The sequence below is a fragment of the Leopardus geoffroyi genome, chromosome C1, assembly GCF_018350155.1.
Source record: "Leopardus geoffroyi isolate Oge1 chromosome C1, O.geoffroyi_Oge1_pat1.0, whole genome shotgun sequence".
Classification (NCBI taxonomy): domain Eukaryota; kingdom Metazoa; phylum Chordata; class Mammalia; order Carnivora; family Felidae; genus Leopardus; species Leopardus geoffroyi.
Genome location: NC_059328.1, coordinates 79,922,566 through 79,947,811, shown reverse-complemented (window position 1 = coordinate 79,947,811; position 25,246 = coordinate 79,922,566). Strand labels below are relative to the sequence as shown.

Genomic DNA, 25,246 nt, shown 5'->3' with positions numbered 1-25,246 from the left:
GTGGAGATGGAAACCTCTAGGGATTGAATTATCTTCACATAGAGATTCTACAAATAAGGTTTCTCCAAAGTCACTGGGAAATTACATTTGAATACAGAGTGAGGGATTGAGACTGGACTGAGGCTAAAAATAAAATTAAGAGGAGATAAGATATTTCATAAAGCACAATGTAGGGTCCTTGAATGAAAGCAATTACAAGTCTTTTTGTGGCTGATATTTGTAACAGATTTAAACTGTGAATTAGAGAATAGAGTCAGATAGTTTGGAAATTTTTATGGGTGAGACTTCAAGAGAATGAGTTCCAAGTTCCCTTGTACTTATGAAGTGTCAGCGAGCTGTCCATTTCCATTCACATCCTTTGTCCCTCCTGTTGGTTTCTTTGTAGGTACTGGGATTCTGGTCCCAGAGCCGATCCTGTGGAAGATTTCCGATACATCTGGGGAGGGTTTGCCTATCTGCAGGACATGATCGAACAGGGGATCACAAGGAGTCAGGCGCAGGTTGAAGTTCCAGTTGGAATCTATCTCCAGCAGATGCCTTATCCCTGCTTTGTGGATGACTCGTGAGTCACAGGCTCCCAATCTCCCTCCCAGACACACAAATCAGGTTGCTGGGGTGGGATGGGAGTACTCCTCAGGCTTCAGTCTCTTTGGAAAGAAACCCAGAGAGTGGGGCCGGCTTGAAGAGAATAGAGCTCTAACTGAGGAGCTGGCTTCTCCTAGACTCCAGGCAGGGCCAGATGGTCAAATGAAGTGGCAGGGAGAAAGGAGTTGGTGTTGTGGGTGGAAAAGGGAAGGTGAAAATAAAAGCAAGGGAAGTGAGGTTGGGGAAGGGGACAAAGGCTTTTTAAATTTCCACTACGTAGTATGTTTGGTATGTGGAAGAGTTCTGGTCAGAGTGTTTCCCCAATGATTGCCAAATCAGCAAATTGGGACTCTGCATTGCAAGTAGGTCTGGTTCCTAGGAGCCTCAGAATAATGCAGCTCCTTCCTTAATTAACATTCCCATGCCGCATGCTTAATGAGAATGTAGAGGAATGTGTTGGATGAGCTGGAACCCTCCCTTCCTGCCCACCCCTATCCCCACCCCCAGGACTGTACATTTGTTGGCCAATAGCAAGCTAAGCAAGTAGCCTATTATTTACTGAAGGTGTATTTGGGGGATGATAGAGGGACAAAGAGGAAGAGGACACTAGGAGGCCTCATTTACCATGGTGGATGGGGGCAGAAATGCTTCCAGGACAGCAGCAGAGACCTACAATTAGCTTAGGATTCAACTCCTAGAAAAGAAAAAAGAAAAAGACCAGCAAGTTCACCATAGTGCACATTGTGTCTGTGGGGTTCAGAGAGGAGACAAACACACACCGCCTGAAAAAAGGAACAGTCAAATTGCTACCTGACAAGACAGTAAGATAAAGCCCAGTATGGGCACAGGAAATGCTCTCTCAGCACCCTAGTCCAATTGGTTCTCCTTCCTCAGCTCAACACAAGACTAAAGAGATAATGATGTCTGTTCTGTAGTCACTATGGTTTCAAATAATAGGCGGAGATGGGGTGTGGAGCCATGGGCAAAAGCGGGGTTCCACTTTTAGGATCAGAATGGGAGTGGCTGGCAGGGTAGTGGGGTACACAATGAGGAGGCAGTAGGGATTCTGGCCATTTAGAGTGGGAGAGCCCTCTGGTGGCAGGTCCCCAAAGTGCAGGCTTCATGAATTTCTGGTTCTGTCCTTAGGGCCATCTTGAGAAAAAACCCTCCCATACTGGAATTGGGCCCTTCCTTTGACAACCAACAGTTTTCAATAGATAATAGTCTTAAGGGCTTTCCTAGCACATCAAGTGCACGCAAAATATGTGTAAAGTTCACAATAAAATAATTCCAGAATATCAAATCTATCCTGCTTGCTAGAATGAACATCCATGGAATTATTCCACTGGTACATGGCTGGTGGAGTTAGTGGCTATTGGATTACTGATTGATTTATTGATGGGTCATTTGCCTTCTGAAAGTGTCACACTGGTGGTACTGGTTTTTTTGTGCCTCTTCCTGCTTAATTGGGGTTTGATCCTCTGGGATATATAGTGCTAAGCTGCCTGACCTGTTTGGGGGGCCCAGTTATGGATCTCACCACCAACACCAAGTCCCTTTGTTTGTGGTTTACCTTCTTGGACTTCAGTGTCAGCATGTATCTATTCCAGTCCCAACTGCATCAACAGGTTTGTAGTTTTTTCCCACAAGAATTTACAAGGTCTGTACTGTGTAACATACATAGTACAATTTTATTTACACATATTACTTGTAGAGCATTCATCTGGGCTAACCAAAAAGCTACCATCTTGCTCTAAGGAAAAAGTAATTCTTTCGGGGCAAAGTGCAATGCAGTAAAAGATTCATGCCTTTTGAATGCCCAGTGGGGATTTTCTGCCTTTCCCTACATCTGGGCTTTGTTCTCAACACATTCATTTGACAAATATTTAGTCCACCTCTACCAGGTACAGGGCATTCTACTATTCTGCTTCTCTCCTCTTGCTTCAGTTTTATGATCATCCTGAACCGCTGTTTCCCTATCTTCATGGTGCTGGCCTGGATCTACTCTGTCTCCATGACTGTAAAGAGCATCGTCTTGGAGAAGGAGTTGCGACTGAAGGAGACCTTGAAAAATCAGGGTGTCTCCAATGCAGTGATTTGGTCTACCTGGTTCCTGGACAGCTTCTCTATCATGTCAATGAGCATCTTCCTTCTGACCACATTCATCATGGTAAGCCAGATGGAGAAGGTCCAGGAAATCTTGAATAGTTTTGTACTTCCCACCTTTCCTCCTATTAATGAACTCATGCCTACATCAGTCATCTGGCTAGCAAGGATAGCCTGATATGTAGCTGCCCGCCCATTTTAGCCAAAGCGGCCATATGCAGCTGCCTGGTGATTTCAGCCAAGGTGGAAAATACTCAGATAAAATGTCCCCCCAAGGAACCTCTGTATCATACTGTGTTCCCTGCTCCCACTTTCTGCCCAGTGTGCTACAGTCTGCATAGACTATCTAACCCCATTCCATGGACTATCTGGAGAAGCTGCTGTTAGGAGAGCCCAGCACAGAGTGATTGTATGTGCAAAGGGTTCTATCTTTGCAGACACAGAAGAAATGAGTACAAAGAATGTTTTCCTGGGATTACTGCCCTAGCCAGCAGCTGGAGTTGGAATGTGAAGAGCCTTTTCAGTATATTAAGAGAGAAGACCTGGACTGTTTAATTACCATCATGGTGACACCATTCATGGCTTGATCAGAGGACATTCTGCTGCCTGAACAGTCTCCAAGACCACTCTGTTTCGAAGGATAGAATTTAGAGTCTGTCCTTTCTCCATGGTAGGAGTATTTATAGCTGCAGACAGCACACATAGGTCCATCCTCTGCAAGCTTGCAGCTCCCTCACAGGCCAGACTTGGAAATAAAACAGTATTTCATAATATATTCTTATCCTTCATTTGCAGTTCCTCCACAGCAGATGGTCTTCTGTACTTGTTAGATGATAACTTCATAAATTTGGGTAGTTTTTTAAAATGTTTATTAGATGGGATTTGGTATAAACTTCAAGCTTGGTGTTATCAAGCTTGTTCTGCCTCCCTAGCATTGTCATATTAAGTGCCCCTCTGCAGTAGGCAACGTGTATGCTGAACCATAGATTCTGGCTGTGTCCCATCCCGTGCTGGATCATACTGGTGTCAACCTGATCCAAGAATATTCCATCATATATCCTGTCCATCCAGCAGATATTCAGTTAAACCAAATCCTATCCCTTCTCTTTGCAGTAAAATGTACTAATTCTGAAGGGTTTTGTTTTCAGTGTTGCACTGAGATTCAGTGTGCTCTGTGACCTTAGTCAAACCCAGTGCTAGAGCCCTGTCAAAATTCTGATGTAGAGGTCATTCTGCTCAGGCAACCTCGCTTTAAATTGGTGGCTTTAAATGTGCAGAGTCCTGGAGCTCCACAAAGAGGAGGGGAGAAGCTAAGCTCCTTATCTTCCTCTAGTGGTCCCTTGTTCCTTCCCATCCTTCAGTCTGCTCCTTTTCCCATTTCCAAGGTATTTTGTGTCCTCAGAATTAAAGGAGTCAAAATGCATAAGCGTCAGACTTAGGCAAAATGGATAAACGTGTGTGTTTTCTTGCAATGTCTGAGAAGTGACGTTGAGATCTGCCTTCCTAAGAATGGGCATTAAGACTTCAAAGCTTTTAGGACGTGAGGTAAAGAATGTTCACTAAGAGTTTCTTGCACAAAGAGGTTTCTCCTTGTGGGAACCAGAACATTGTTCCAGTGATGACGGAAACAGAGCTTTCCACACCAGAATAGGATTCCTTAGGATGACGCTCCCATCTTTGCCTTGTTCTTCCTTCCCACCTCAACTCTGCAGGAAAGAATCTGGAAGCTGGACAATGGGGCGGGTTCCACTGTTATTCAGGCTATTAGGAACAAAGAAGAACAGTGGTCATTAGAGGAAGCTAAGGCCTGTAAGTCTGTTGGGTCAGCCAAGTAGCTGTCCCCTCTGCCTTGTCAGTGAGAGACTACACAGGTCTGGAAGTTTCTAGGACTTTGCTTTGAGCTGGGGTAAGAAACTGATTTTATTCTTCTGAAAATACCAGCAACCATCTTAAAGTTCTTCCAGCCATAGCCACATGTTCAGCCATGGACTTGCTTTTCCTGAGTTGTGTGATTAAGGAAAAGGACTGCGCTTTCCAGGTGATGTGGGGAGCTCTTTGACACACAAAATCAGGAGCTCTGAGTCCTAATTTTGACTTTCCTTTAGAGTTCCTCAGAGTTTTGTTCTAGTTAGGCATAGCCCTCTTCCACTCTCCTTTGCCATTTGTTTTATTCTATTTTTTAATCTGTTCCGTTGTGCCTGGCAGGCACAAGAGTGTGAATGAGGGAGAATCGGTAGCAGTAGCAGCTAAGTGGCGCATCTGTGTTCCACTCAGCTTCCACACACTCACACATTGCTCATTGTCTCTCTTTCCTATGAGGAATCTGGTGCTTCAGGGCACCACTACCACTTGATCAGAACCCATTCAAGAGATGAACCTATTTGTGCCTTTATGCTCCCGAGAAAAGAACAAGACAATCTATATGTATTTGGAGTTATGTGCAAAGCGTAAAATTCCTCATAGGAGGTCTATAGTAAAGGAGAACTAAGAAAGCCTAATAAGCGTGAACATCTCAGTTTTTCCTATAATGTGGTTGGGCAACAGCTCACTTACTGAAAATTGCTGATTTGGTCCTGATTTCTACATAGCCATTAGTTAATGTTAAAGATACTGAGTATTTGCCCACGGGTTCTATGAAATGTATTTGGATGATATTGTTGGAGGAGGACGATTAATCCACTTCCAAGTGATGTGGATTAATTACTGATATTTTTACCAGTGTGAGTAGTAAATCTCAGATTACACATGATTGAGTCAGCAGGTTAGGCCCCAAGCAAAACATTACAGCTTGTTGGGGGCTCTCCTATCTCCCTTTCTTGTCCCTCATCTCCTCAGTGTATCTTGGAGCTCTTGATGTTCTAAGATCTCCCTCCCCTAGACTTCCTCCTCTAGACTTATTTCTCCCTTCCCATCAAAGATTTGCTTACTTAATACATAATAATTACTCATACTGATAGGCAGCCTAATGTGTTACCCTCCCAGGGAGAATGACACTCACAGGATCAAAGGAATTCAACACACTGAGTCTCAAATGTGGAAATTTAGGCACCAGTCAAAGATGGTGGAGAGACCACTCTGGAGCAGAGGGCTTCTGAAGGCCCAGAATCGCTGCACAGAGGTTGCCCCCTGAGAGGGATGGTGCCGTGGACATGGGTGGAAATTACTGACTCAGATGGCCTCTTTGGTTTCAGCATGGAAGGATCCTACATTACAGCAATCCATTCATCCTCTTCCTGTTCCTGTTGGCCTTCTCCACTGCTACGATCATGCAGTGCTTCCTGCTCAGCACCTTCTTCTCCAGGGCCAGCCTGGCAGCAGCCTGTAGTGGTGTCATCTACTTCACCCTCTACCTGCCACACATTCTCTGCTTCGCCTGGCAGGACCGAATGACGGCTGATCTGAAGATGGCTGTGGTGAGGGACCTTGGGCTTACTCCTAATATATGATACATTTTCTTTGAGGGGTATGTAGTGGTCCTGGAAAATGGGCCTGCCCTTTGAGGGGATCCACTTTGCCTTTTGGCTCAGAGGGAAGTAAGGTTTAAAGACACAGGGGCAAAAGTTGGAGCAGTCTTCACCCTGAGCTACCTAACCATCCCTCTTTACCAAACCCACCTGATGAGTCTGCCCTGGGAAGCAATCAAAAACCAGTTCAACTCATTGGTCCCTTTATGTGTCCACAAGAGGAGAAGAATGTGGACCATTTCACTCAGTTTTATTTTCAAATCATGTGAAAAGATCCAGAAGGGAGGGAGCTAGCCCCCTAGCTGTTAGGCCCAGAAAGATGTTTCCATTCTTTAAAAACTTTCGTTTTTCTCCGTAAAAACTTGAATCCGGGTAGCTTACAAGGGTCTTCATCATGGTATACCACTGTGCAGAAAGGGTACAGAAATGAGCCAGTTAAGAGCCAAGCCTTCTTGCCAGTAGAGGATTTTCTTGAAAGATAGACTTCTTAGTTCACAATTCCCAAACTAATGGTACTGCCTTTTTCTCTATCATTTTCAAATAGGCCATTTCCACCCTCTCATTAACCAGGCTCAAACAGTTTTCATGCTCTCTTGGGTGGACTGTTTTGTCTTTGAGAACTTCCCTCCATAGTTCTCTATGCAGTGGAGTCAAGAAAGGACTACCACCTGCTTCTTATTGAGGAAAGATCCAAGGTGTAAGTTGTCCTAATCAAACCCAAACTTATCTGGCTGTAGAGCTGCCAGGGCATCTGCCTTTTACTTCTCATGTTAAACAAGAAATTAATTGCTGCTATTTATAGTATCCAATTTTCTAAAATCATAATGGGCTAGTAGCAAGAAGTCCTTCTGACTCAGTCTGTGGGCAGAGCTGGGCTCTCTTGATATACTGAGTAGACATCAGTACTTTGAGGCGACCACTAGCTTCATGGGTGTATGGATCCACCAAGAAGCTATAGTTCTGGCAGCTGTGTGGACCAGGGCTGAGCTGATATTTTTACAATGGTTTTTGTGAACCTACAGCTGGAGAATCTCTTCCTTCAATAGACAGACAATTTGAACCCTACCCTGGGTCCTGCAAGCTACAGAGAGGCCTCTGAGCAGAGGAAATGAGAAGAGCCCATCCCTCTGTATGTGCTTGTGTGCTTTATGCCATGCAAGGGACCACCTGTGGGGATTTGGCTGTGGACCTTCCTCTTCAGCTTCCTTTTGGACACCACCTATTTAGTTGACTTGTTCTCTCTACAGAGAACCTAAGAAAATGATTGTCCCCAGTCTGGAGATGAGAAAAGGTGACATCAGTGTAATCTGAGGCTTTTCTGGCCTCACTGACAGACCTCAGGAAGTCATGGGACCATCCTCTGCCTGGCCCCTAGACTGCCCTAGGACACCGATGACTTTGTGGACCCTTCTAATGGGATTCACACAGAGAAGCTCAAGTTATTCCCATTGTTCTGTCAAGAACTGTGTGATGTTAAGAAAGAGGTAGGAAGAAGGGGGGAAAGGTAGGAAGGTGAACATGAGGACCTCTGGTCCTTTGGTGTGTTGTGCTTTTGTGGTATTTGTCTTTCCCATGACACAATTGTATTCCATTGAACAGGTGAGAGATGGCCCAGTGAGTATTGGGCAGGGGTCCCCAAGTCCTGAGAGGCATTTTCAGAATTTTCTTCCTGTGGAAAGACTGCCTTAACCCCTCCCTGGGGTATCCTTACACCTGGACACAACCTGGACACTCTTTTGGCCCTCCTTCCTAGCCTGAGGGCATCTGGCTGCTGTTGTGTTGAATAAAAGACCTCTGCTGATCTCCTGTGCCCTCTGCCTCACTGCAGAGCCTGCTGTCTCCTGTGGCATTTGGGTTTGGCACTGAGTACCTGGTACGCTTTGAGGAGCAAGGCCTGGGGCTGCAGTGGGGCAATATCGGGAATAGCCCCATGGAAGGGGATGAATTCAGCTTCCTGATGTCTATGAAGATGATGCTCCTTGATGCTGCTCTCTATGGACTGCTTGCCTGGTACCTCGACCAGGTTTTTCCAGGTAAGTGTCAACCTCTTGAGGGTAAAGGTACTGGTACTGGGTTCTTCAGATTCCCAGCCCTCTCCCATCTTTTCATCTGGTTTAAATCTCATCCTTCCTAAGTTCTTTCAATGTGGACTTTCATAGCCAGCATTTGAAACTTAAACTTAGGTCAAAAATCCATCAGTGAATGTTGGTGGCCCTACTTTAGAAATAGATCCAGAATCTGATCCCTTGTCACCACCTCTACCACTACCTTACCAGTCCAAGCCTCCTTCCATAGTCATCGCCTACCAGTCTGTTCTCCATGCTGTATTCAGAGATCCTTTCAGAATCTGGGTCAGATAGTGTCAGCCTTCTGTTCAGATCCCTCCAGTGGTTTTTCCTCTTGCCCAGAGTAAAATCCAGTGTCCCAGCCCTGGCCTAGAAAGTGCTTCATTATCAGCCTCTAACTGTTTGCCCCATTTCGTGTCCTTCCCTTCTACCTCATGTTCTTTGTTCCAGCCACATCCGCCTCCTCACTGACTGTTCTTCAATACACTAAGTACATTTCCTCCTCAGGACCATTGCGCCTGCTGTTCTCACTGCCTGGAGCATGTTTCTACATCACCCTCCCTACATACCTGCAGGCTTGCTTCCTCACTTTTGTTCAGTCTTATGTTCAGATGTCACCTCATCACTGGAGTCTTTCCAGATTGAAAATATCTAAATATCTATCCCTATATAAATAACATTCCTTTAGTGCTCCTGAATATCCCGCTTTATTTTTGAGACATCACTATCTGCCGTGATGTATCTTCATGTGTTTGTTTCTTGACTCTCTACCCTTAGTAGAATATGGGCCAATGAGAGTGGGCCCACAGTCTGTTTTGTTCAGTGTTTCAGGCTCAGTGCCACAAATAGTGCCTGACTTTTGGTGGACATTGAATGAATACCTGATTAATCTGCAGCATGGAAGAGCAACTCCTGAATCAAAACTGGGTGTTTGCACAGTTTTGTTTTGCTGTGTAGAAATCAGATTTTCCTTCAAATCAGCATTTCCTGGTAGCTAGAGAAGTCCAGCCTCCATTTGAGTGGGTTCCAAGTCAACCAACTGCCACCTAATGCGGTGGCAGCCATGACCAGGCTTTCAGTGCTATGGCCAAGAGCAGGCAGGGTGAGTGAGGCTGGGCCCAGTCCCTGGGGAGGGATGAACTCACATCGTCTTGGGGCAGCCATTGTTGGCAGAAATACATAGGCAGCAACCCTGGAATAGGAGAAGGATTGCTAGGCTGAGCCAGAAGGCCTGGGTTTGGATCCTAGCCGTGTGACTATGTTAGTTTCCTAAGGCTGCCATAACAAAACATCACAAACTGGGTAGCTTAAAACAATTTTTTTTCTTTTTGTCTCACAGTTCTGGAGACTAGAAGTAGAAAATCACGGTGTTGGCAGGGCCATGCTCCCCCTGAAATCTGCAGGGGAAGGAGCCTCCCCTGCCTCTTCCCCCTTCTGGTGGTTTTTCAACAATCTCTGTCTTCACGTGGCGTTCTCCCTCCGTGTGTCTGTCTTCACAGGGCCATCTTCTTATAAGGATAACAGTCATATTGGATTAGGGTTCTATCTAGTCCAATGTGACTTAATCTCAACTAAGCACATTAGCAGTAACTATTTCCAAACAGGGCCAGAGGTTAAGACTCTGGGGTCTTTTCTCTTCTGATACCAAATGTGTCATTTTTTCCCAGCATCAGCTATTTCTCTAATGCAACCAGGTGTCCAACAATACAATTCAATTCTAATAGTAACTACCCACAATTAGCACAGACGCCACAAACAGATTCAGTCCTACAAGATTGTTCCCACTTCAGATACCAGCAGCAAATACAGTGCCCAAGCTACCATACTTTTGTCCAACTGAACACAAATTCAGGTGTTCTCACAACCACCTCCCCAGTTCAATAATTCACTAGAACAACTCACAGAATTCAGGAAAGTTGTTTATTTACAATTACAGCTTTATAATAAAGAATACAACTCAGGAACAGCCAAACGGGAGAGGTGCTTAAGTGGAGGTACGGGAGGGGTGGTGCATGGAGCCTCCATACCCTCTCCAGGTGCACTACCTTGAGAATACCTTGATGTGCTCACCAACCCGGAAGCTCCCTGAATCTCCTTCAAAAGTTTCTATAACTCCATCTCCAGCCCCCTTCTCTACCAGGATGGAGGGTACGGCTGAAAGTTTCTATCCTCTTTTCCCAGGCCTGGCCTTTTGGCAACCAGCCCCCATCCTGAAGCTATCTATCGCCCCTACCCTGAGTCACCTCATTAGCATAAACACAGATATGGTTGAGAAAGGGGCTTGTTATGAACAACAAAAGACATTCCTATGACTCAGGAAATTCTGAGGGGTTTACAAGCTCTGTGCTGGGAACTGGGGACAAAACCAACTATTTTGTATTCTACCATGGACCTCAACGTATCTTTGGGGGTTGGGAGGGGGTGCAATTCAGCCCATAATGGTGACTTTGAGCAATACACTTGACCTGCTTTGCCTCAGCTTTTCTATCTCACTGGGCCACTAGGAGATATAATAATTGAAAATTAGTTGGATTGAAAATGAAATTTGTCCATAATCCAAGGGCTTTATTTTAGCGGAGCTGAAACTTTAATTTGTCCAAAAACTATTTACTGAGCAGCACCTATATGTTTGGCTTAACACCAGCATTTGGGCAAAGAGGGGTGGAAAAGACAAACCCAGACCTACACTTGAAGGGCTGACGTTCTAGTGGTCATGGAACATGGGATAATATTAAATAAACAAAGTATTCTTACAAAATTAACATTTTAAAGGGAGCAAAGCCTGCTAAGAGAAGTGAAGAATTTGGGAGTCTTTTCCTTGAAATCCAGATGGATCCAATAGCATAGGATAGTTTAGATCAGTGGTATTAGAACCAGATTACCCATATTGGAATTCCTATACCTCTGTTTAATTATCTGTGACCTTGGGCAGAAGAATCAAACTCAGTGTGCCTCAGTTTCCTTATTCACAAGAATACCATTGCCTATCTCCTAGGATTGTTTCCAGGATTAAATTACTTAATGCAGGGGCACCTGGATGGCTCAGTCAGTTAACCTGATTTTGGTTCAGGTCATGACCTCAGGGTTTGTGACTTTGAGCCCCACATCAGGCTTTGAATTGACAGCGCAGAATTTGCTTAAGATTCTCTCTCCCTCTCTCTCTCTCTGCCCCCATCTGCTCTCTATCTCAAAATAAATAAATAAACTTAAAAAAATATATTTAATGCATGAAAAGTGCTTACAATAATGCCTGACATGGAAAGAGCATCCAATAAATGTTAGTGACTATCATCATTACTATCATCTGGTGATTGTTGAGAAAGGGCATGATTAAATTCTTTAATAAAATGTTTTCTTGGAAAACTAATGTCAACCAAGATCATCAGTCTTAGTGTTGCTGGGTCCACCCAAAAAAGTGACCTTTTGAATTCAAACATGTTGGAAGGAGTAGTCTTTGTGGGAGCCCCTGGGTAGCTGTGTAATGCTTATGAACTATAAATCTCTATAGTTCTACTTTGAGATTCAGAGAAATAAATTCCAGATTTTATAGAACTGTGGTAATGCAGGACTCCTTTGGCTTTTTCCCTGTCATTTCAAATGATTTACCTGTCATTTTTAGGGAACTATGGAACCCCACTTCCTTGGTACTTCCTTCTGCAAGAGTCCTATTGGCTTGGTGGTGAAGGTGAGTTGTTTAAAATTTTTTGATAAAAATCTTAATGTTTGAAACTAACTCCTTTGGCTATGTCATGGATACACATAGGCTATAGAGGTGGCTCCTTCTGTCAAGTGTGTGATTCCTGATTAGTTAGCTACCTCCTGAGGGCTCTGCCACTGTGGTGCAGCATCATAGCCTCTAGGAACCCACCTTTGGGAGTTGCTGGGCCAGGGTGAATGGCTGAGCATTGCTAAACCCTTGTGTCCTATACAGCTTGTGCCCAGCGGATTAAATTGCCTAGTAAAAAAAGGCCAAACCACTTTAGGGTGCAAATGACTTTTGCAACTCCTCAATTTAAAGCAGGGAGATCCATAGAATCATGAAGAAACCTTTGTACTAGTTATCTTTTGCCTCCCCTCCTGCTTTTTTATTCCTTTCCAAAATATAAATTAATGCATTCTCCCAAGGTAAAGGTACATCCAGAGGTTGGGGTGAAGCTATGATCTTCAAGACAAACACTCCCAGACTCTTCTCTAATACTCATCTTACTTATGGTTGGGGAAGAGGGGTAAGGGAGTATTTGCCCAGAATGCATCTTAGCTAAAATGTACCTCTCCTACTAAACAGGACAGGAAGCCCAGGGAGAGTTCTAGAAGTTCCATAGACTCTTTTGTGAGGTATGAGAAGGCAAGAAATTCCTGCCGTGATTACTGGGGACTTCCTTGGAGCTGGTAGTTTCTGGAAGCAAAAGAAATACTTTCCATTCTGTTCCTCACCTACCTGCACTTTATTTTATATTATTGGGTCTAGGCCAGGATTTATCCTTTACGCACTAAGATAGATGTTTGTTTTCTGTAAGTGATTAGCCTGGGGCCTTTAAAAAAGGCTTGGGTGGTTTATTTTGTTTTGTTTTGTTTTTATGGTTCAAACAAATAGCATTTCAACAGCTCAGTATTTTTCTATTATGTTGGTTTGTCTATCTTGTCTATAACTTTTAAATTTCAACCATAATGAAGTTATCCATTGTAAATGGGGTTTTTCAACACAGGAGCATATTCCTGAACATTTCTAATTTCAGTGAATATCAAAACTTGTGGGCACTTTTTCCCTCTACAATTTCAGCAGATAATCTGCTCTCTCTCAAAAAAAAATCTTAAGACAAATGTGCTCCTTCAAAAATGAATCACATGTATTTTTGCTAACAGCAGCCAAATATTTTTCACCTGCCTCACAGGCTAGACTGAAATAGATTCCTAACTGTCTCTAAAATCAGAAAAGAGCTGAGTTTTCCCACTTAATCCCCTCCTCTCACAGACAAAGAAATGGAGCTCAAGAGGACCAGTGCCTTGTCTAAGTCACTTTTGTCACTTGGGACAAAATCTGGAACTGGGACACACATTTCCTGGCAAGGAACTCACCTGCTGACTAAACTATGTAGAAGATCTCCCCCTGCTATTTTGTTGCATGTTAGTGCAGTAGGATAGCTAGTAAAGTGATCAAAGGAATTGTGGGTAGTCGATTTGAAAATCCCCCAGGAAGCAGAAATAGAAGTGCCAAAGGTGGCAGGTCCCTGACCACCAGGCCCATTACTTGCTCCTCCACCCACAGCTGCAGATCGAAGAGGGTGACCAGGAATGACAGAGGCCCTGGTTGGCCGCTGCATTAAAAAAACTCGCCCTGCCCACATCTGTGCTCCTGAGACCAGAGCCTTTAGATTCTTGGCGACAGTGGTTTCCTCCTGCCCCTGCTTACCTCTCTGGCTGGCTTGCTCTTCAGCTTGCTTCTCTTCCCCTTCCAGGATGTCCTGATGTCCTTTTAAACCAAATGCCAAATTTACAAAAAAAAAAAAAAAAAAAAGAAAAGAAAGAAAGCCTCTGTGTGTGTTTACACCACCTTCACAGTTTGTTATTGTTGTTTTTAATGTTTATTCATTTTTGAGAGACAGAGACAGTGCAAGCAGGGGAGGGGCAGAGAGAGAGGGAGACACAGAATCTGAAGCAGGCTCTAGCCTCTGAGCTGTCAGCACAGAGTCTGACATGGGACTCGAACCCACGAGCCATAAGATCATGACCTGAACCAAAGTCGGACGCTTAACCAACTGAGCCACCCAAGTGCCCCAACGATTTGTATAAGCCTATACCTCAACCAGTCCTAACTCTGGGGTTAGTTCCAAAAGACTTGAATGCCCATAAAAATGCTTAGGTAAATTATTTTTCAATCTGTAATTTAAGCTGGCTACCCATCATATCTCCTTGAATCGTCTTCTCTCAAGATTCATCATGACTTTAACATGTTTTTGATTGGAGCAGAAACTACTGTTGGTGAGGTAAAGAAAATTACCCCATTGCAAACTTGGTCCTGGTTTTGTGAATTTTTCTTAATTACAATTTCTGACATTGTGGGCCCCTGCTGACATGTTAAGAGGATGAAGTGAAACACCTGTTACAAAATACACTCTGAGCTCAGCAAAGATTGACAGTCCATCCAGCCAGCAATACCAGCCATTTTGAGAACTTTATAGGCCCACAGGCCCCTGGGAATGCTGACTTGGCCTTCTGAGGGAACTGTTTTCCAGCTATGGTAGGAAACTCTGCAACTACTTCCTTCTCCCCTCCTTTTCCTGCCTTTACTGATTGTTAGCTCTCACCAGGAATAACAGTGGCTTCTGGTTGGTGCAGGCTGTTCAACTAGAGAAGAAAGGGCCCTGGAAAAGACGGAACCCATAACAGAGGAAATGGAGGATCCGGAACACCCAGAAGGGACCCATGGTAAAAACCTCCATTAGGGGCAGAGAACAGAAGCAAGGGAAAGGCTCAGACTACTGTAAAAAGCTAGAGCAAAACCCTTCATGCCTGGCGTGAAGTAAAACCCAGGATACTGACTCTGTGGTGACAAGGGTTAAAACCTGATAGCTCCTCAAGGGCCAAGCTGCACGTGTGTGGGATGAATGGTCCAGCCAGACATTAACGCATATTTCCTAGAGAAAGCAAATCCCAAGTATGTGGTGTGTTTGTGCCCTTGTTAGGCAATTCCCAAGTGAGTTGCACAAATGTGCTGACTTCCGAGGATTTAGCAAGAACAATAACTTGGGTCACTGGGACTTAAAGCGGATATGAGCTATAAGGAAAGACAAAAATAAATGCTTCTGTGCACAGCAGGAAGGAGTCTAGTGGAGCTGACTACACTTCATTCGTAGTTTACAAATCTAGAGGTCCATTCATTCAAACCATCAAAAGCCTTTCCTGACCGTGGAAGTTACCTAACAATTCCTGAGCTGATGAATTAGGTTTGCAACTATTCCCTGGCTTTGCCTTCTTTGCCTTCTATCTTAAACCAGTTCTGTACTTTTCCCCATGTTCTCCATTCCCTAAGCATGTACACTTCTCTGTTATGCTAAAATGCTCTTGCCATCCTCACCTTGGGGTCAGAGAAGCAACATGGCCCCTGGACTTTGCCTGCCACCGTGTGAGAAGGTCTGGCCTCTGGCCCTCTGGCCTGCCCCAGGTGCTATTTCACAAAGCTGAAGTCAATGATGCATGGCTCATCAGAGAGCTGGTCTGCAGTCAATAGTGCCTCTGGGAAGGCCCTCCTCCCAGAGTGGAATTCTAAGTCCAAAATTGGGGGGCTGGGGCCTGGTCCACTTTATTTTTAGGAGACACCAGGAGGCACACATAGGAGAAACATTGGGATGTTGTTTTGTAGGGGAGTCAATGCTCAGAACTACGATGTTAACAAATTAGGGGGTGCTATCTAGGGTGAACTAAAGCAGAGAGTGACTGGAGGTTGGGAGAAGTGGACACTACATTAATGAGGGTCTGCACCGGGAGGGTGTCAGAGTGGGTGAGTGGAGGGGCAGAGTTGGAGGGGCGGTGATGAAGAAGAGTGGACTATACCCTGGGGCACCTGGTTGGCTCAGGTGGTTAAGCATCTGACTTTGGCTCAGGTCATGATCTCACAGTTTGTGAGTTCAGGCTCTGCATCAGGCTCTGTGCTGACATCTCACAGCCTGGAGCCTGCTTCAGATTCTGTGTCTCCCTCTCTGTCTGCCCCTCCCCAGCTCACACTCTCTGTCAAAAATAAACATAAAAAAAAAAAAAAAAAAAGAGTGGAGTTTACCCAGTAACTGAGGATCTATGAAGTATGAGGAGCAAAAAAGCTGCTCTATACAAAGTTAATGCAAAGGCCTGAGCCAAGATGACTAGGAGAGGGGCATTACAGGACCAGACATGGGAGAGTCTGAAGGAAAGTTATGTTTTGGGAGGAAGATAAGGAGCCTGAGCTGCTACCAGAAGCCCATGAGGAAATGTCCCTACAGACTTGGAAATGGCAGCCTGGCCTGAAGATTGAGCTTAGGGACTAACTCTCCAAATAGACAGTGAGTGCGCTCTGGGTTCAAATCTCAGCTCTGCTGTTCATGAACTATGTGACCTTGATTGGATATTTGATGTCTCTGTGTCTTAGGTTTCCCCATCTATATAAATGGGCATAATAACATCTACGCCCACAGAGCTGTTACAAGGGTAAAATGAGGTAATACATATAAAGTATTTGAAACAATGCCTGGCACATAGTAACTGCTCAATAAGTGTTAGGTACTATTATTACCATTGTTATTCTCTAGTAATCCGTACAAAGGCTATAACTAAGGCCATGGGGGAAAAAGACAGTGGCCTGAAGAAAGAACCTTGGGGAATGAATACATTAAGGCATTACACTAATATCATGTTCATTTTTTTCCTCCAAGACTCCTTCTTTGAACGAGAGCTTCCAGGCTTGGTTCCTGGGGTATGTGTGAAAAATCTGGTAAAGATTTTTGAGCCCTACAGCAGGCCAGCCGTGGACCGTCTTAACATTACCTTCTACGAGAACCAGATCACTGCGTTGCTTGGTCACAATGGAGCAGGGAAAACCACCACCTTGTAAGTTTTATGGGCAAAGATCCTGGATTGCCATTCTATCCTGTCATTTCCGGCTCTCTTCTGCCTCATTAGCTACAGTTTACTCTTTCCCATTGTGTATTAGTGACAAAAATATACTACGTATTTGTGTCCCAAGTGCGTATAAAGCACACTGCAATATTTAAAGCTCATTCACATACGTTGTTTTATTTGATCCTCACAAGAAGTGGGAGAGGAAGGTAAAGTAAGTTTATTGCCCCTTATGTGTGCTGGGGAAGTGGACATCCAGAGAGTCAAAGTGACTTTCTAGGGTCACCAACTTGCAATGCTTCAGTGAGAGCAAGAGCTAGATCTTGTCAGTTGTTTCATCTATGACACTGTAAGCCTGTCCTCCCACCCCCAACCTCTCCCGTGTCACTACCATCAATGATGGTGATAAAACTATGACCATCACCACCACATACCCCTGGTCTACAGAGAGTACTACTCATTTTCAAAGAGGATTCCTTTAGCTCTTCCCGTAAGCGGCCTGAGGTGATCTCTGAAAATGGTTCGCTATTCACTTGACCTGGAAAACCCCACCAAATCATGCAAATCAAGAGGTTCAAATCTTCATGTTCACTTTAAGAACACAGGCGAAACTGCCCAGGCCATCAAGGGTATGCATATCTGAAAAGCCACCAAGTATCTGAAAATGTCACTTCGCAGAAGCAATGTGTGCCGTTCTGACGCTACAATGGTGGAGTTGGTAGGTGTGCTAAACAGTGGGGCAGGACACAGGGTCCGTGGCCCAAAAAGAAGTGCTGAATTTTTACTGCACATGCTTAAAAATGCAGAGAGTAATGCTGAACTTAAGGGTTTAGATGTAGATTCTCTGGTCATTGAGCACATCCAGGTGAACAAAGCCCCCCAAGATACAGCATAGAACTTACAGGGCTCGTGGATGAACTCTCCCTGACACATTGAGATGATCCTCACTGAAAAAGAGCATTGTTCCTAAACCTTAAGAGGAAGTTCACAGAAGAAAAAGATACCACAGAAGAAACTGAAGAAACAAAAACTTATGGCCCAGGAGTAAATTCTACATAAAATAAACGCAAATAAAAGTAAAAACAGAGAAACAAAAAACAAAAACAAAACAAAGAGGATTCCTTTTCCTACCTGTAAGGGTTGGTGGTAGTTCTGGAGAAAATAAAAAGGGTGTAGTCTCTAGAGGGGCCTGTGGGGTAACCGGCTGGCAATTGAAGGTAAAGTTCAGGAAGATGCAAGCTCTGCATAGAAAAGTCAAGAAGTTCCCTTCACTTTTCTAAGGGACCAGAGCACCATCTGCTGAGAAGGAGACCATGGCTAGCTAAGGTTTCCCAAGGAGCGTCAGAGGCGGCCCTCGCAGGGGGCAGGGAAGCCACGTGACACACAGTCTTCAAGTCCTTTGACCTCTTACAGAGCCCCAGGAAGGAACAATGTAGTGTACACCCTACATTGGAATGTTCTCTGAGGGCGGTTCAGGGTGAATGGAATGTGGGGCTGATGCCATTATATTTGGTTCTGTTTCCCTCTAGTGGTTGATCAACAGAGATTTCAGCTTGTAAGTACAGGTCCAGATAACCTGAGATTGTATCTGAACTCAGGGACAGAGCTGGACCAGGCAGCCCTAAATCCAACTGATTTTTCTCCTTGTTAACTAATACGGGCAGAGAGCCCAGAGCGCCATCCAGGACCCCAAGGGTTCTCAAAGGCAAACACATGACTGCATCAACTACTGAAATGCAACTTCCCCTGGGGGTTGAAACACAATGTTTAATAAAAATAGTAATAATACTTTCGAGTTTTGCTTTACGCTGGCATAGTTCTAAGTGTTTACAAGTATTAGCTCATTTAATCTTCATAACAAACCCATGAGGCAGGCATCATTATTTCTCATTTTACCAAAAAAGGGCCAATGTTGATATTGGGCTTCTTGTTTTGAATCCAGAAATAGTATTGTTGGTGGTAATTCCCCTGTCTTCCTTCAATCATTCAATCAGCAAATACATATTGAATGCCTGGGCTCTCATTAAGACCCTGCCCTATGCTTTTGTGATAATAATATGAGGCACAGCATTGATCACACACTGCACACTTTAATTAAGCTTCCACATCACCAGGAGCAGTGATGGCTGAGCTGGGGAGGGATCTTTAGCTGTAAGTGAAGGTTCTGCAGCTGGGAACGTCAGGAACCTATCAGTGCCTGCCTGGGGCACTAGGAAATAAGTAGAAGCAAAGATGACAGATGTGGTCATCCGCAGTAGGGCTGGATGTACACACTGGTTCTAAAGCCTGTATGGGAAACTGTTGGTCCCCACAGCTAATAATGGTTTGGGTTCAATTGAGAGCCAGTGCAGGAATCACTGTCAGAGTCATCACTGACCCTAGAGTCGGGGGCTGCCATCCCAAAGCAGTCCTAAAGGCCATCTTTTCTGCCACTGACTCCTATTATTTGGCAGGTCCATCCTGACGGGTCTGTTGCCACCAACATCAGGGACTGTGCTCATTGGGGGAAAGGACATTGAAACCAGCCTGGATGCAGTCCGACAGAGTCTTGGCATGTGTCCACAGCACAACATCCTGTTCCACCAGTAAGTAGAACAGGAATTGAGATCGTCCCCATGCCTTGCTTTCCCCTGCCCCCCAACACACATGTTCTCTAGAGCTGAGCTCAAGGATGCCTGTTCTGGGGGCAGCAGGCAGTGTATTCTTGTTTGGTTTCCCCATGTTCAAGGTCCTTTGTCCTGCTTGCTCTAAGAGGTGTCCCTCAGAAAGTCAGGCTATGCCTCTGGCATTGGGAGCTGAGGTCTACCCCCTAAGAAAAGTACTTCCCCCTGCTCTCTGACAGAGTGGTCCCTCCTGGGGCCCCTGGTTCAGTCCTGAAATATTCCCTCTCGGGGACCAAGAGAGGAGACCATTGTTCCTGTTTCTCTCTTAAGCCAGGCACTAAAAACTGACTTTTCAGGAGGCTTTTCACTTGCTTTCCCCCGAAACTTTTACTTATTATTTTAAAAGCTATATTGTGTTTAGAGAAAGGAAGGAAAGAAATATAAATAGAATGGGGCACCTGGGTGGCTCAGTCAGTTAAGGATCTGACTTCAGCTCAGGTCATGATCTCACAGCTTGTGGGTTTGAACCCCACGTTGGGCTCTATGCTGACAGCTCAGAGCCTGGAGTCTGCCTCAGATTCTGTTTCCCTCCCTTCTTTGCACCTTCCCCACTTGTGCTCTGTCTCTGTCTCTCTCAAAAATAAACAAACATTAAAAAAAAATTAAAAAAGAAGAAAATGGAAGTCACCTGTAATTTCACCATCCATAACACCTTGGTGTATGATTTTTCAGAACTTCTCCTATGCAGGTGTGTGTGTGTGTGTGTGTGTGTGTGTGTGTGTGTGTGTGTGTGTGTGTTTTAATTATAAGGGAGAGTAAAACTCTGCATACAATTTTGTAACCTGCCATTTTTTAATGCAGTTAGGGTTTTTTTTCACTCAGGATGTCATGAACATCTTTTCATGTCATTATATATTCCTCTATAAAATAATTTTTTGTTTATATACTACACTATTATATAAATGTACCATCCTTTCTTATTAGATACTTAGCATGATCTGTTTTTTGTTTTGTTTTTTTGTGTTATAAACAGCACCACAGTGATCATCTTGATTGCTAAAACTTTGTGCTCACCCTTAATTCTTTCTATAAGGTGAATCATTAGAGGTAGAATTGCTGAGCCCATTGCCTTTCTTATTGCCCTGTCCCCATAGCCTCACAGTGGCTGAACACATCCTGTTCTACGCCCAGCTGAAAGGGAAGTCCTGGGAGGAGGCCCAGCTGGAGATGGAAGCCATGTTGGAGGACACAGGCCTCCACCACAAGAGGAATGAAGAAGCTCAGGATCTATCAGGTGCTCGGTATTGGAAAAAGACAGGACTACAGATGGCAAATGAATTGTCTTCCAGGACACAGGGCCCTGAGAGGGGGAGGCTTATTACAGACCTCGTAAGAGGTGGAACACTTCTATAACGTTATGCTGTGCACCTAAGAGCACCCCACCTCTGGATCATTTCCCACATGGAACCCTATGTTAGAGCAGCCTGAGCTCTATTGATTCTGATGTTTATGTGTTTGGACTAAAATGTGAGAACAACCTTCAGATGGTCTTATCCATTTCTGCATTTCTTGCCTTTTCTGCATTTAAAGAGGACCCCACTAGGTTTGAACACTATATAAACATCTAAGGAGGCAGCATCAAGCTGCTGCTGGTCTTAAGGTAACCCCCCTTCTACCACAGCCCTGGGCCTTTCTCTTCCGATCCTCTACAGCTGTCATGAACCTGTTGCCTTGTGCGTACCTCTAGGTGGCATGCAGAGGAAGCTGTCTGTTGCCATTGCCTTCGTGGGAGGTGCCAAGGTGGTTATTCTGGATGAGCCTACCTCTGGGGTGGACCCCTATTCGAGACGCTCAATTTGGGACCTGCTTCTGAAGTATCGCTCAGGTAATAGCCACTGCTTGGTGCCCTTTGTTCTCCCTGAAGCTCTATCTGTGATCTCCACTCTCATTCCTGGCGCTCTGTAACTGAGTATAGTTAACAGCCATAACTACACTCTGATGGGACTTCAGCAGTCACTCGAGTAAATCTAAGTTCCCGTGGAAGCCTCCTGAAGTTTTTACACAAATATAAACAGGAATCACTGATGGAGCAGACTACTTCCCAAAATATTCTAAAAGGTTCTCTCAACCTGCGGCCCTTCTGTCTGGAACAATGTGTGCAGCTCTATGCGAAATTCCTCTTTGACTAAGAAAACCCAGGTAACATGCAGACATCCCAAGGAACTCCATAACTGTCAGATGGTCAAAAGACCAGGTGTGAGGGTGACACGTAGGTGTCCAGTGCTCCAGAGGACTACTGCAGATAGCAGGGCAGTGTCTCAAAATGGGACCTTCTTTCCTCTATCCCAGCACCTTCCAACCAGAGGGTGCAGATCCAGAAAGACAGCAGGCAGAGCTCAGAGTGCCCATGAACAAGACGGCATGGCTGAATCCCGTGGTCAGTTTGCCATCCTGGAATCCTCATTACTGTTTTCTTTTAGTGACATCTCCTGTTGGTTTCAAAGGGTGTGTGTGTTCTTTGCAAAGATTGTAAGTGCAATGCTTAATGCTCCAGAGAATATGCATATGGAACTCAATAGATGCCAATTACTATAATAAATATGTCCCATACATGGTGATTTATTTGAATCAGGTCCAATGCCAGATGAAGAGATACTGTGTGTGACAGTGTTTTACAACATGCAGGATGCTGTCAAATGTTAATTGTTGTCACTATTATTCCAGTTTTCTGGACTTTGCCACAGAATACCTGTTTTTATTTATCAACTTCAAATTTTTATGCCCATGTAACAGGGAGGTTACTCTACATCCTCTCCCATCCAGCCTTGCCCAGGCCTGCCTGGTGATCCCCCTGACCTCTGCCCTTGCAGGCAGAACCATTATCATGTCCACTCATCACATGGATGAGGCTGACCTCCTCGGGGACCGCATCGCCATCATTTCCCAGGGAAGGCTCTATTGCTCAGGCACCCCACTCTTCCTGAAGAACTGCTTTGGCACAGGCTTCTACTTAACTTTGGTGCGCAAGATGAAAAACATCCAGAGCCAAAGAACAGGCTATGAGGTATGTGTCTGCCCAGGGAAAGAGTCCGTTTTGGGTGAACAGAAATGTACAGTGTGGTGCTGCCATTCCAGACCTCTCTACCCAAATCGGGCTCTTGCTGTTGCAATCAACCTCTTTGTTTCTGAGACTGTTTGCAGATTTTGATAAATGGACATTTCGAACCCTCCTACAGAGATGCTTTACCCTAAATGAAACAAGTAGTTTTAAACCTGAGATTATTGTAGTCCAGAATCCTAAACTACACACACGGTGTGCTGCAATGTAGAAGTGTCTCCGTCTACAAGGTTACACAGTTTTAAGGAGAGTGGTTATTTAAGCTTCCTGTTTTTCATTCTAACATTCATGTTCCCTAATTATTATTTAAAAAAAAATTTTTTTAATGTTTATTTATTTTTGAGACAGAGACAGAGCATGAGCGGAGGAGGGGTAGAGAGAGAGGGAGACACAGAATCTCAAGGAGGCTCCAGGCTCTGAGCTGTCAGCACAGAGCCTGACGTGGGGCCTGAACTCATGGACCGTAAGATCATGACCTGAGCCAAAGTCGGACGCCCAACCGATTGAGCCATCCAGGTGCCCCTTATGTTCCCTAATTAAACCCAAAGTCCACTAGTAAATGAAAGCCCAGAAAAGGCTTTCTTGGGGACTATACCCTAAAAATGGTGAAGCCAAACAATACCAATTAGCAGAGACCCCCTCAACATGTCAGGAGACGAAGTTCAGGTCTGGGTAGCAAGGTGGACAACCTGTGTCATCCTGGGTAAATTCCTTAATTCTTCATCATCGTTGGTTTCCTTGCATGCAGAAAATGAAACTGGTTATCTCTGCTTCTGCTTATCAGGGATGTGGTGAAGATAAATCAGGTAAAGCATTATGAATGTGCTCTGGACTCCTTGAGAATAGGCACTGCTCACATTTCAGTTGTCCCAATTATTATTTTGTAGCATTACCTATGCCTCTGGCCACTGTGGTGTAAGTGTTCCTGCCTCTAGGCTTTCTAGGTGGATTTCCACAGCCCAGTGTGCATCCATGGGGAAGGAGGAGCACAATGTCTCGCACAGGCAGACCCACAGCTGTCATATTATAATGGCAAGCCAAAGGTATCCTTTGAGGTTCTACTACTCTCTGTGCCTGACTCACACACTGGCCAGGATAAAATCAAATAACCACACCCTCAGAATGCTCACATGAAGCAATACATTCAAATGGTGACAGAAAATCTGTTGACCACTTTTGGTGGCCAGAAACAAATGAAGCTTGGTGGTGATAGCAGTCAGCATCAGGGAGATGTTATCATTCAAGTGACTGAACCCTGTCTGTTTCAGGGGACCTGCAGCTGTGCATCTCAGGGTTTCTCTACCAGGTGTCCAGCCCACATAGACGAGATAAGTCCGGAACAAGTCTTAGATGGTAAGGAGTGGGGCAGGCTATATCTTGGTTCTTGTCTGGTGATCATCTCTCAGTGTTGTCGGGTGTGTCCTGTTGTCATAGGCTTTAATGGGGGCAAAGAGAACACTCTGTGTACTTCTCAAGCCCATGCTCATGCAGTTGCTCATCTTTTTCTTTGGCCTTCCTTCTCTTCCATTCCCAGAGGAATTTGAAAAGTCCTGGGCCTAAGGGCCTCTTCTCTTAAATGAGGAATACAGTCTATGTTCACTCCTTGCCCTGCCCACTCCCCTCCTGGGTCCTTCTGCCCTGGCTGCAGGTGGCATTAGTGTCTGAGAAGGGCTTCTCTAGGTGCCAGGTGGGGCCTTCTGGTGAAGCCATGGTGACATACAGTCTCATAGTGAACTATTCCAGAGAGATTGCATGGACTGGATGCCGAGTTACACATCCCTGTTACACTCCTGACCTTCCCCTCAGCGTCCCAACTTCCTAGTAGTTCTCCCTTGAGTTAGGGTGCATTAAAACTCCTCAGGAGTGCCTCCATCTCCAGGGAGAGGCAGAAGAGAGGCTCTCGCCATAGGCACTCACCTCACAGGATCTGACCTCGGGGACCCCGAGCATTTGCCAACATCTCTCACTGTTCTCCATGAAGGCCCACTTCCATCCATCTTCTGGGGTATCTTTGCAAATGGAATACCACATGCCCCATATCCCTCAGAGGGGGCAAAATTCAACCCGTGTACTGACTCAGGTTGATGACAGGTGGGGTTAGGGGAATCTGCTTATCAAAAAAAAAAAAAACAAAAAAACAAAAAAACAAGTTTTCTTTTTAGCACAATTTTTTTTTCTAAGTCTGAGGAATTTACTGATTAAAATCTGATAAAACAAGAAAAATGGACACTATTTATATTCTGTGCTTGAAAGTTGAGGGAAATGTCAAGGTTTGCCTCACGTTTCCTCTCTCGCCCACTCTGCACTGACAGAACCTGCAGTGAACATGAACACATCCTTTCAGGATGACAGCTTTATGTCTTTCCCTAGCCTGCCTTGCTGTGGGTCTCTCCCTGCTTTCTGAAGGTTCCTCCCAGGAGGAATCTTGGTCAAGACCATGATAGTTTTTAACAAACCAATGCAGTGGTGCACCACAATCAAGTTGGAAACAGGGACTCCTGGCTGGAGTAATTTTTTTTTATATTCCTTTATTTCTAAATAAATGTTTGTTTTCTTTGACTAGAAGAGGGATGCTGTGAATGGTAGGAAGCGCAGTAAGTTGTTATGCCCCAAGTAAGCGGAGGAAGATCATTCTATTCCCTAGTTAGCTCCTTGAAGGAGGACCCACACCTGAGCACCACACACTCACTGACCTCTCTCTGCCAGGCGCTGTGAGCC

The 25,246-nt window shown here is 44.8% G+C and overlaps 1 protein-coding gene, 1 long non-coding RNA gene and 1 pseudogene across 4 annotated transcripts in view; 2 read left to right on the top strand and 1 right to left on the bottom strand.

Annotated features, from left to right (window-relative positions):
- Positions 1 to 25,246, top strand: part of ABCA4 (ATP binding cassette subfamily A member 4) — a 132,124-nt gene that overhangs the window by 57,490 nt on the left and 49,388 nt on the right. For 2 of the 3 annotated variants that reach the window (XM_045478341.1, XM_045478343.1), the window contains 12 exons: positions 386 to 562; positions 2,533 to 2,755; positions 5,883 to 6,104; positions 7,984 to 8,188; positions 11,841 to 11,906; positions 14,558 to 14,647; positions 16,624 to 16,798; positions 19,261 to 19,392; positions 20,565 to 20,704; positions 21,158 to 21,295; positions 22,281 to 22,474; positions 23,797 to 23,881. In XM_045478341.1, coding sequence (XP_045334297.1) covers positions 386 to 562; positions 2,533 to 2,755; positions 5,883 to 6,104; positions 7,984 to 8,188; positions 11,841 to 11,906; positions 14,558 to 14,647; positions 16,624 to 16,798; positions 19,261 to 19,392; positions 20,565 to 20,704; positions 21,158 to 21,295; positions 22,281 to 22,474; positions 23,797 to 23,881 — 1,847 coding nt within the window. The remainder of the gene's footprint in view (positions 1 to 385; positions 563 to 2,532; positions 2,756 to 5,882; positions 6,105 to 7,983; positions 8,189 to 11,840; positions 11,907 to 14,557; positions 14,648 to 16,623; positions 16,799 to 19,260; positions 19,393 to 20,564; positions 20,705 to 21,157; positions 21,296 to 22,280; positions 22,475 to 23,796; positions 23,882 to 25,246) is intronic. The other variant, XM_045478342.1, reaches the window with a different exon arrangement.
- On the bottom strand, positions 176 to 19,249 carry LOC123598259. Its single transcript, XR_006712466.1, has 4 exons — positions 17,939 to 19,249; positions 13,632 to 13,691; positions 1,210 to 1,279; positions 176 to 455 (listed from the first exon to the last, which is right to left on the bottom strand). It is a non-coding gene; the product is annotated as an uncharacterized LOC123598259 (long non-coding RNA).
- On the top strand, positions 16,937 to 17,894 carry LOC123598258 (annotated as a pseudogene).